Below are 12281 nucleotides of genomic sequence, written 5' to 3'. Positions count from 1 at the left end.
AGCACTCCACTGCAGGGGGTGCGTGGGGTGTCAGTACAAGGTTGGGGCATGTCTCCAAACCTCCATTTTGCGTCTGTAAAATGGACATAAAAATATTGCCTTCTTCACATTGTGAAGATTAAATGAGATAGTAGTCAAGGCTATGATTTTTTCAGTGGTCATGTATGGATGTGAGAGTTCGACTGTGAAGAAAGCTGAGCACCAAAGAATTGATGCTTTTGAACTGTGGTGTTGGAGAAGACTCTTGAGAGTCCCTTGGACTGCAAGGAGATCAGTCCTGGGTGTTCACTGGAAGGACTGATGCTGAAGCTGAAACTCCAATACTTTGGCCACCTCATGCAAAGAGTTGACTCACTGGGAAAGACCATGACGCTGGGAGGAGTTGGGGGCAGGAGAAGGGGCCGACAGAGGAAGAGATGGCTGGATGGCATCACCGACTCGATGGACTTGAGTTTGGGTGAACTCCGGGAGTTGGTGATGGACAGGGAGGCCTGGCGTGCTGCGATTCTTGGGGTCGCGAAGAGTCAGACACGACTGAGCGACTGAACTGAACGTTTGTAAAACGCACTCGGTACAGCAGTAAGTGCTAAATAAACCTCCCTTATTGCTATTTATTATAAAAGATAAACCAGTTCCTCCTCACACACCCACCCCCACCCTCGCCTGAAAACCCGACGAGCTACCCTTCCCGGGATTCCGTGCTCTGTAACTAACCGGAAACCTGCCTGCCCCTTGCTCCATCACAAGACTTCCCGGATTAAAATGTGTCTTTCGCAGCCGAACAAACTAGCCTGCCTGAAAGCAAACTCCTGCGAAACCACCAGGCTGTGACAGGCGGCAGCACGCAAGGGCCGGAGTCCAGTCTCGCCTCAGGCCGCCGCGCGCCTCGTGCCAGCGAACAACCTCGCACTGCCGCCCACGAAACTCCGCCAGAGTCACGTGCCGCTGGCCCCGCCTCACCGCACTTCACCGACTCCCCACCCGCTGGGCTCGCGCTTCAACACGTGATCTCCGGCACCGCCCACGGCACCGGGGCTGATTTCCCCGGCCCGCCCACTTCGCTCGTGCTGCACCACGTGATCTCTGTCCCCGCCCCCGGCACAGCTACGGGTCCACGCCCCACTCCACTCGCGCGGCGTCAGGTGACCGCCGGCCCCGCCCCCGGCCTTGTTGCTGGTTCCGCGCTTGGGCGGTCTCGCCTGCTCTGTGGCGGCGAGCGGCAGACGAAGAGATGGCTGCCACCTTGCAGCGCATAGAACGGCTGTCCAGTCGGGTGATTCGCGTCCTGGGCTGTAACCCGGGTCCCATGACCCTGCAGGGCACCAACACCTACCTGGTGGGGACCGGCCCCAGGTAAACGTTTTTCCACCCTCGCCATCATACATACCGGCCTGCGGGACGCACGGATTGGGGCTGTGGGGACTGCTCGCGGCGGGCGGACAAGCTGTGCGCCCGCAGCCTGCACCGTGGGGTCCTGCCCCAGCCCACCCCGATTCGGACACCCCCTCCCCTAAATCACTTCCTCCCGGGGTAGTCAACTGTCTTAACTTACAAATGGCTAAGGAAAAATGAGTATGTTTCCTGTTTTCGAGACCCAATTTACTTTGATTTTGAAAGCCAGAGTGAGGTTGTTTAAGCTGTTGAGACACTAGGATCGCTTGGAGTTAAGAATCCAAGAACCCGTTTACTTTCCTCACCTGACTTTCACTGGTGTTTGGCCCTGAGTTTGACTTAGGTTCGCAAAAGCAAGTGGTTGTATTGAGGCCTTTTTCTTAACTCGATAGCGGACAGCAGAATTTCCTTGCTTCAAATTGCTCGAGTCTGGGAAAAAGCTAGCTAGCTTGGGGAAAGAAGAGCTAACTTTGTTTCTTGTTACTGTTGTGTGGCCTTATTTTAAATATTTTTAACTATTTTAAATTATTCTGCGAATGGAATAACCTGTCTGTATTTCCAAGATTTTTATCTTGTTCAGACGCATTCTGTTTTAGTGGTCTCACGGTGACATGTCATTTAGTGCATAGTAAGTGCATTGAGCAATCTTTGTGTAGTCCTTACTGTAGATAATAAAAATTGAAAATAAGGTATAGTTTACCTTGAGCGCAGAATTTAATTATTCAGTCTGGACGTGTTCATCAGTTAAATTTAGTCACTCAGTCGTGGCCGACTCTTTGTGACCCCATGGACTGCAGCACGCCAGGCTTCCCTGTCCATCACCAACTCATGTCCATCATGTCAGTGATCCCATCCAACCATCTCATCCTCTGTTGTTCCCTTCTCCTCCCGCCTTCAATCTTTCCCAACGTCAGGGTCTTTTCCAATGAGTCTGTTCTTCGAATCAGGTAGCCAAAGTATTGGAGCTTCAGCATCAGTCGTTCCAATGAGTATTCAGGATCGATTTCCTTTAGGATTGACTGATTTGATTGCCTTGCTGTCAAAGGGACTCTCAAGAGTCTTCTCTAACACCACAGTTGAAAGCATCAATTCTTTGGTGCTCAGCTTCCTTCATGGTCCAACTCTCACATCCTTACATGACTACTGAAAAAACCATAGCTTTGACTAGACAGACCTTTGTTGGCAAAGTAATGTTTCTGCTTTTTAATGTGCTGTCTCGGTTGGTCATAGCTTTCTTCCAAGGAGCAAATGTCTTTTAATTTCATGGCTGCAGTCACCATCTGCAGTGATTTTGGAGCCCCAAAAAATAAAGTCTCTCACTGTTTACATTGTTTCCCTATCTATTTGCCATGAACTAGATGTGTTACAATTAGTAAAATATAGTTGATTACCAGTTTATTTAATAAGTATAGTTTATTGGGTTTTCATTTGAAGTATCCATTGTATTTGCCTTTTTCTGCTGCTGCTGAGTCGCCTCAGTCGTGTCCGACTCTGTGCAACCCCATAGACAGCAGCCCACCAGGCTCCACCATCCCTGGGATTCTCCAGGCAGGAACACTGGAGTGGGTTGCCATTTCCTTCTCCAGTGCATGAAAGTGAAAAGTGAAAGTGAAGTCGCTCAGTCCTGTCTGACTCTTAGTGACCCCACGGACTGCAGTCCACCAGCCTCTTCCATCCATGGGATTTTCCAGGCAAGAGTACTGGAATGGGTTGCCATTGCCTTCTCCATGCCTTTTTCTGGTAAATCACAATTTTAGAAGCAGCAGCTTGGAGAATCTGGAAGTATTGACCATCTAGCAGAAAGCAAAAAGTTGAGTCCAGGATAAACGACGCAGAGTCAGAGCTTTAAGCTACCTCCAGGGTCTAGGCAAACAGAAAATTAAGCAGAAAAAAAAATTACCTGATATCTAGCATAGAGTCGGGGTTGGCTTAGACTCACTCACCCCAGGAAGTCAGTCCATAGGTATGCTCTTAGCTTTTCAGTGTGTCATCTTAAATGAGTTCTAAAGTCAGTACCTAAGATGAAAATTGCATATAGTCAAAATTATCCTGGGAAGTCTCTCAGGAAAACACAACATAGGAGATCAGTGTACTGTCTCTCAAAAAGTTCAGCACAGCCTGTTTTTCCTCCAGCAATGAAACAGATGGCTGGTTCTGTTTGAAAACCAGATGAAGAAGTTGGCGGGCGTTGGGGACGATGTTGTATGAAAAATCCATACTGTATCTTTAAACACTGGAATCACATTCAGTGTGGCAAAGTGCTGGTGCTAAAAGACGTGAGGAACCTGAAGCCGATTGAGAGAAGAACAGATTCACCGTCTTTGATGTCCACTACTTAGACTACTATGAATGGCCAGTGGCATCACTCACAGATGACAGCGAGAGAGATGATGTTGAGCCCATGCAGCTGAGTTATGATAAGTTAATGTGCAGGTGCTGCTGCTCTGCTGTATAAAGTAGATGTTAGGTGGCTAGAAATGAATAGTAATTGGGTCCAGGTGATCCTGATAAATGAGATCCATCTATTCCACTAAGATCACTGGTGGCTCCTGTATCACTAAACCCAGTGGCATTTTACGATTCCCATCTTATTTGAACTTCAGTATCTTTTGATGCTGTGGACCACTCCCTGATTTATTGACATGGCCTTCTCCTGGTTTGCTCTCACCATTCTAGCTATTCTACTCTCTAGCAATCTCATTTATAGAATCATCGTCTTTACCAGATATTTTAAGCTTTTGAGTTCCTCAGAAGACAGTCCTACTGTTTCTTCTGTTCTCATTGTTGTATTCTCTACCCAGGGGATTTTGACTACTTCCTAGGCTCCACCTGTTGTATTCATTAATAATTCCCGAATTTATAGCTCCACTGTAGACAAATCCAGGTTTCATCTTCAGACAAGGGTAGCCAACTGCTTTTTTATATCTCTAATTGGATACCTCAAAGCCACTCGAAACTACCTGTCTTCCTCCAGTTGTCTGAATTTTGGTAAACAGAACCATCCCCATATATAATCAAGTTAAGTACTTAAATACCCTCCTTGACCACTTTTCTCTGCTTCCTGCACACGCATATCCAAGCCATTATAAAGATCTCAACATTTCTACTGCTGTTAACCTGTCCAAGCCAGTACTACTCTTGCTTAGGCTCTTAAAATAGTCTCTCACTGGCCTGTCTGCATCGACTTTTGTCCCTATTCAATCCGTTCTTCCCCATGTAGCCAAAGTAGTGTTATGGATTTTATTTTTGTGTTTTGGTCACTTATCCTGCAGCAGGCTAGCCTAATGTATTCACTGGCTAATTGCAGGGTTCCAGTGGAATGAGAGAAAGTATGTAAAGACCTAGAGGCGAAGGCTTACGATCACTTTCATGTCAGTCCATTGGCATAGGAAAACCCAGTGTACATCCATACTCAAAGGATGAGGAAAACAGGCCCTAGTCCTTGGTGGGAGGAACTTCAAAGTGACATTTCAAGAGACGTTGTTATAGGTAGGTGAAAAGTGAAACTTCCTTTTTTCCTTGCAGGATGCTTAATAAAATGAGGTCCTGTTTGTAAAGTGTTAATACAACTTAGTCTTGATTACAGAGAAGGCAATGGCACCCCACTCCAGTACTTTTGCCTAGAAAATCCCATGGACAGAGGAGCCTGGTGGGCTTCAGTCCATGGGGTTGCTAAGAGTCGGACACGACTGAGCGACTTCACTTTCACTTTTCACTTTCATGCATTGGAGAAGGAAATGGCACCCCACTCCAGTGTTCTTGCCTGGAGAATCCCAGGGACAGGGGAGCCTGGTGGGCTGCCGTCTATGGGGTCGAAGAGTCGGACATGACTGAAGCGACTTGGCCGCAGCAGCAGCAGTCTTGATTAAGTTGCACTTTAATAAAACACTCTGGTATTTTTTTTTTATTTTTGGAGACATAGTATTTCTTTCTGTTTTAAATGGGATTTGATTAAAAGAGAAAAAAGAAAGCTTTCATTCATTCATAGTAGAAAAGTGCCTAAGTGCCTGCAGTGTTTCAGGTAGTGTATTAAGGGTGTCCTATGAACTTGACAGAAAAAATACACCCGTAACAATAGCTTTGTTTTCTTCTGGCTTAGAGACTTGTAGACACCATAAATCATCAGATAGCTCCAAAAATGAATATATAATTTAATATTTGATGCGACCAGTGAAGAGTAAGTCTGCTGCTGCTAAGTCGCTTCAGTCGTGTCCGACTCTGTGCGACCCCAGAGATGGCAGCCCAGCAGGCTCCCCTGTCCCTGGGATTCTCCAGGCAAGAACACTGGAGTGGGGTGCCATTTCCTTCTCCAGTGCATGAAAGTGAAAAGTGAAAGTGAAGTCGCTCAGTCGTGTCCGACTCCTAGCGACCCCATGGACTGCAGCCTACCAGGCTCCTCTGTCCATGGGATTTTCCAGGCAAGAGTACTGGAGTGGGGTGCCATTGCCTTCTCTGAAGAGTAAGTCTAGGATAGTATAATTAAAGGTTTTAATCCAGTCATCACTGTCAGAAGTTTCCAGTGTGGCAATTCAGTCAACATCAGAAGTCACAGAAGAGATATCATTAACATATAAACTCAGGTTGTTTTTCCAGGGTAAGATGGGTTTTGCCTTGCAAGACAAGCATAGCACATTTTTGATATTAAAAAAAAAATGTAAAAACACCAAGAAAAGCATAGCACATAGTAGATCATTCATAAACAGTTATTGAGGAGTTAATGCACAAACGAATAACTGAGACTTTTCATCAAGATGAATCCTGTCTCCCCCAGCCTCAACTTGGGAGAGATTCTTGTGAAACAGCATGAATTTAAGAAGTTGGTGAATTGGAGGAGGAAAATGTCACCATTATTTCTTCAAAAGAACTTCAGAGAGAAAGACTGTTGCCCCCATGAAACAGTGCTGTTCCGTTGCTCAGTCGTGTCTGACTTTGCAACCTTGTGGACAGCACACCAGGCTTCCCTCTCCTTCACCATCTTCCCGGAGTGTGCTCAAACTCGTGTCTGTGGAGTCGATGATGCCATCCAACCATCTCAGCATCTGTTGCTCCCTTCTCCTGCCCTCAATCTTTCCCAGCATCAGGGTCTTTTCCATTGAGTCCACTCTTTGCATTAGGTGCCAAAGTATTGGAGCTTCAGCATCAGTCCTTCCAGTGAATATTCAGGTTGATAAAACAGGGAGGAAGGGCAAACAAAGCAGGAGGGTTCAGAACCACAAGCAGAAAAAGTAAGTTGTCTGAGTAAAGGAAGGAAACAGCTCAAACATCCCCCACCCCCACCCCCACCCCTTGCTCCCCTGCTGCCCTCACTTTCACATACGGAAACCCCAGTACTTCATTTTGTATATAGTGCAGAGGACTAGATTTCCTTAGGGAAACCACTGAATCAGCTTCTTCCCTATTGCTCAGACATTTGAGGATGCTGTAAAAAATCTTGAGAGCAGAGTGAATAAAAATGCATATTCTGGCATCAGAATACCTGGGCTTGAATGTTGGTTCTGCCATTTGCAAAGTAACTGGTAGGCTGCAGTCCATGGGGTCGCTAGGAGTCGGACACGACTGAGCGACTTCACTTTCGCTTTTCACTTTCATGCATTGGAGAAGGAAATGGCAACCCACTCCAGTGTTCTTGCCTGGAGAATCCCAGGGACGGCGGGGCCTGGTGGGCTGCCGTCTATGGGGTCGCACAGAGTCGGACACGACTGAAGCGACTTAGCAGCAGCAGCAGCAGCAACCTTGGGCCAGTTACTTAATTTCTGGATATACTAATGAAAAGCCTACCTTCAGAGTTTGTTACAAGGAATACATTTGTAAAAACATGTAAGATCCTTAGAACTGTGCCTTATTTTTATTTCTTTTAAATGCTATGTAAGTGTTCAATATCATTGCTATTATTCCTTGTTGAGAGTCACATTTAGCTTTAAGTTTTTTCAAAGAATCTTGAGATGATTATAGTTAAGCTTATGTGCATCTGGTTTTCAAGCACTTTGGAAGCAAGGCAATTTATGCAGTTTCTTACACATACTGTAAATTATCTGCGTGAGAAATATATTGATACTATGTATTCTGATTTTGTGATTATCTTCCATTTAATTTTCAGGAGGATCCTCATCGACACTGGAGAACCATCAATCCCAGAATATATCAGCTGTTTAAAGCAGGCTCTGACGGAATTTAACACAGCCATCCAGGAAATCATAGTGACGCATTGGCACCGTGATCATACTGGAGGCATAGGAGATATTTGTAAAAGCATCAATAATGGTAAACAGAAAATATTTATTAAGCTCATTGAAGAAAACTGTGTTTTCAGGATCATTTAATTCAGTTAACAGAGCTAAGTAAGCTAGCATTTACTGAATACTGCATAATTAAATGGTACTTTCAGAAACTACTGTAACTTGAAAACTAGCCCCAGTTTTAACAAAGAAGGAAAGAAAAGTCCTATTTTCTACCTCTGATCTCTTTTACCTGGTATTTTTCCCCATTGCCCGGTAACAAAGGTCAGTTTTAGTTTGTGTGACACTTACCATTTCAGATTAAATACCAAGCAACTACTGTTAAATGTTTACTATGTGCCCGGCACTGTGCCAATCACATGGCCTGAGTACTGTGAGGTGGGTGTGTTCTTACCCATATGTCTTCCAGAGCATAAGGCAATCACCATGATAAACTGAATTACTGGGGAAGGAGTGTCATATTGGTAATTCTCTGTCCTTGAAACCTCTTAAGTACTGACGCTTTACCATCTTTCTCATTCCCTCATCCCACCATCACACGCATAGTTTCATCCATCCATCCATTCCTTTACCAAACACTGGAGTGACTGCTATATGCAGGTACTATTCTTGACACAAGGAACCTAGCAGTGAACAAAACATGGAGCTTTATTCTCACAGGGAAGGTAAATGGTAAATGAATCATAGATCAGATGGTGACAGGTACTACAAAGAAAAGTAAAGCGACGACATGAAAGCAGGGGGAGAAAGGGTAAAGCAGAGGGGGGCAGTGGCAGAGATATCCAGGGTGGAGGGAGAGGCAGTGAGCCGTACAGTGTCTGAGAGCAGGGCTTACCTGGCTGAGGGCATTGCAGGGCCAGAGATACTGGAACAGGACTGTGCTTGGCCTGTCCAAGGCACTGGAAAGACAAGGAAGTTGAGAAAGTTCATTCACACAAGGGATGCATGTAGCATTCAACTAGTAGTGTTTGTATTACTATCTTTTTAGGCGTCGAGACTAATTGGGACACCAAGATATTCTCAGGCCCAGCACCAATATCACCAGGATGCCAATTGTGAAAACCTGTCTAACCTGACCGTCTTACCTGCTCACTTCCTTTCTTCCAATCCAAGGGGACTGTCCACTGCAGGAAATTATTCTTTCTTAGTCAGACCTGTCCTCGCCTTTCTTTCTCCTGTCCATCGTTAAATTTTGCAAATTAAAAAACTATACTGAGGACCCTTAATTACCTCTGGTCAGTTCTTTTAACGTGAGGGTCAGGGTGATGAATTAAAATACTTATGGCCCCCTTTTTCTCCTTCATGAGTCAGCTTTATTGAGCTTGAATTCACATACATAAAATGGACCCATTTGAAGTGTATAGTTTGGCAAACATTGATGTGACCACTCCAATCAAGATCATTCTCCAAACACCCCAAAAAGATCTGCCAAAGGCCGTTTGCAGTGACTCCCCCTCCACCCTCAACAGCCACACATCTGCTTCGTTTCGCCATAGGTTAGTTTTGTGTGTGTGTTGAAGTTTCCTATGATGGAAGAATACAGAACCACTCTTTGTCTGGCTTCTCTCATACCACATCTTGTTTCTGAGATTCACCTGTGCTTCATGCATCAGTAGTCTGTCCCTTTCTTATTGCCAAATGGTAACTCATGGTAGGGATATACCACCATCTATGTGTATCCATTCACCTATTGATGGCCATCTGACCCACTTTCTTCAAATTAAACATGAAAATAGGTTTGAGTTCCCTACAAAATAATATTTATTTAATAAATTAACTATTATGTTGATTTAAAAGGAGAAATTTGACACAGCTTTATAGCCACAAAAACTTGAGAGCTTGTTTGAGACGTGGCTTGTGTTTCATTCTGAACTCTGTGGAAACTAGACCAGCTACATGCAGACCTTGAGTTGCTTAGCACTAAAATTGTTCAGAGGTAACTTTCAGGATCTCCTCCCCAAAGTTCCATATATTTCTTCATTCTTTCAATTGTTAATCACTATCATTTTTGTTCCACTTCAGTTTTTTTGTTCTATATTTTAATAGTTTAAATTTTTTATAATTTTGTTTAGCTGTTAGCATGGCAGAAAATTTTCAGCTACTTTACAGTGCCAGCAACCTATGTTTCTAACAGGACACACCAAAATTATGAATGCCACTTATAAGATTTTTGTGGGAAGATAAGTTAATCGCTGAGTCGTGCCCGACTCTTTATGACCCCATGTACTGCAGCCCTCCAGGCTCCTCTGTCCATGGGGATTTTCCAGGCAAGAATATTGGAGTGGGTTGCCATGCCCTACCCCAGGAGATGTTCCCAACCCAGGGATCAAACCTGGGTCTCTCACATTCTTGGCAGATTCTTTACCATCTGAGCCACCAGGGAAGACTGCCTCTTAAGCAGACTGCTTACAAAATGTAAAATACAATCAGTATGTGATTTGGGAACTCCTAGTGGCTTACAGGGAACCAGAATATTACCAGACATGAGAACTAGATGGCCTCGGGCTGTCTGAGTGTTTTGGTTTGGTTTGGGGTAAATCTTATGAAATATATTTTGTTATCTGATAATTATTATTTTGCAGCTGAAGTTGGGCCTTTGCCATGTGTTTAACATCCAAGTCTTAGGAGTCAAACAGTTGCTTCCTGCTTTTCAATTAGAATGTGTTTTTATTAGAAGGTATTATACATGAGCAACATCACATGTTTGTATCAGCTTAAATAATTAGCATCAACAATGTTGTTATAATCCATAAACCTTAACAAATGACGGAGGGTTTCCTCCTGTTTAAATAATTATATGATGGAGACAGAAAGTAGATAAGTTGTTGCCAAGAGCAGGGAGAAGGAAAGAATAAGGAGTGAATACCATCAAGTACAAGGATTTGAAAACGTTCTAAAATTTTATAGTGCTTATGCTGTATAGTTCTTTGAATATACTTTAAAACAAACAAACAAACCTAACAACAATAGTGAGTTGTGCATTTCAAAAGGGTCGAGTTTATAATATGTGAATTCCATCTCAATAATAACATGGTTGCTTTCATCATGCCTGTCTTCATCTTGCCTGTATAGTTTGCTGTTGTGAATAGGATATGTGTTTTCAAATTTGCACGTTATGATACAGACTTATTTTATCATATGACATTTGTTTTGTAATTTTGAGATAGTTGTGAGTTTTTTGGAGGGGTCATCTGCCAAAGATCTCATAACTAGAGATAAACTATCTCCACTGCTTCACTGAAAGGCAAAATTGTGTAGATTACAAAATAAAAACAAAAAAGCCTTTCTATCTCACTCTAGAATGAAGACAGCCTTATTGTGTAATGTCAGTTCCCAGCATGACATACTATTTTTTGCCTCTGCCTCTTAAGATGCAAAGTAATGGAGTTTGGAGCTGAGAAGAGGGAAGGTCTAGTTGCTGTTGTTTTATTTTCTTTTTATTATATTTGTGGTATTTCTGTTTCCTCCCTACCAGCCAGATTTCTATCCTTTTTCAGTTTTCCTCAGAATGTTTTTTTCTCCTTCCGTATTTCCACTGATACCACCCTAGCCCTGATGCTATCTTTCAGCGGGTTTATTGCAGTCACCCCCCTCACCCCCATCTTTGTGATCTCTCCCCCTGCAGTCCCCCCACCTGCAGCCATCATACTCATCTACCTGTTAACACTATTTCATTTTCTTACTAAAGAGTGTACAGTAGCCACATACTGCTGCTGCTGCTGCTGCTGCTAAGTCGCTTCAGTTGCGTCCCACTCTGTGGGACCCCATAGACGGCAGCCCACCAGGCTCCTCTCTCCCTGGGATTCTCCAGGCAAGGACACTGAAGTGGGTTGCCATTTCCTTCTCCAGTTCATGAAAGTGAAAAGTGAAAGTGAAACCGCTCAGTCGTGCCCGACTCTTAGCGACCCCATGGACTACAGCCTACCAGGCTCCTCCATCCATGGGATTTTCCAGGCAGGAGTACTGGAGTGGGTTGCCGTTGCCTTCTCCATAGCCACATACAGTGAAGTTTAAATCCTTCTGTTCTGTGAAGGGCACTTTAAGGCCCTCCATGATCTGAGCTCGTCTCACTTACCCCACTTTCCCTCCACATTTCCCAGCCAGTGTTTTGCTTTAGACAAGTAGGCAGTGTCACGTTTGGCACATGCACAGAGCTCATCCTTGTTTCTATGCCTTTACTAGCACCATTCCCCACAAGTCTTTCTCTGAACCTTTTCCCATCCTGCTCATCCTGTAAGTCACACCTCAAGTTCTATCGTGTCTATGAACCCCTTCCTAACTGTCGCTCCTTTCTGTAAACACTTGTTGCTTTTATTAGCTGCATTGTCCATTTAGTATATCCATGAAATAGGCCTGAGTGTAGTCCTCTATTGCCTGTTTGTGTTTTATTTCCCCAACTATGACAGTTTTTAAGCACTTTGGGATCATGGTGCTTGTATTCACTATACGTGATATACTGGTTATATGATTGCCCACTCAGGTGTTGATTGGTTAAGTAATTGATTGTCTTTGTGTCAGGGAGGGTACTATGGTTTACATTGATTTTAATGTTTTCATATCTCAGCCCTGAGTTTGGGGCTTCCTTTCAGCATTCACAGAAGGAACCTTATGTTCAGCATCTAACCCAGGAAAATATTAATACTGTTGCCAAGT

At 44.0% G+C, this 12281-nt stretch overlaps 2 protein-coding genes across 2 annotated transcripts in view; one reads left to right on the top strand and one right to left on the bottom strand.

The window, feature by feature from the left end:
- The window catches only part of XKR9 (XK related 9), a 30916-nt gene extending 29906 nt beyond the window's left edge, over positions 1 to 1010 (bottom strand). The window contains exon 1 of the mRNA XM_070802662.1: positions 715 to 1010. The gene's annotated coding sequence lies outside the window, so the exon portion shown is untranslated. The remainder of the gene's footprint in view (positions 1 to 714) is intronic.
- Positions 1011 to 1158: 148 nt separating this feature from the next.
- The window catches only part of LACTB2 (lactamase beta 2), a 32698-nt gene continuing 21575 nt past the window's right edge, over positions 1159 to 12281 (top strand). The window contains exons 1-2 of the mRNA XM_070802663.1: positions 1159 to 1353; positions 7490 to 7653. Of these exons, the coding sequence (XP_070658764.1) occupies positions 1232 to 1353; positions 7490 to 7653 (286 nt within the window). The 5' untranslated portion in view covers positions 1159 to 1231. The remainder of the gene's footprint in view (positions 1354 to 7489; positions 7654 to 12281) is intronic.

The sequence above is a fragment of the Bos indicus genome, chromosome 14, assembly GCF_029378745.1.
Source record: "Bos indicus isolate NIAB-ARS_2022 breed Sahiwal x Tharparkar chromosome 14, NIAB-ARS_B.indTharparkar_mat_pri_1.0, whole genome shotgun sequence".
In the NCBI taxonomy this organism is placed as follows: Eukaryota; Metazoa; Chordata; class Mammalia; order Artiodactyla; family Bovidae; genus Bos; species Bos indicus.
Note: the sequence above shows the minus strand (reverse complement) of the source record. Positions and strands in the feature narration are given on the sequence as shown.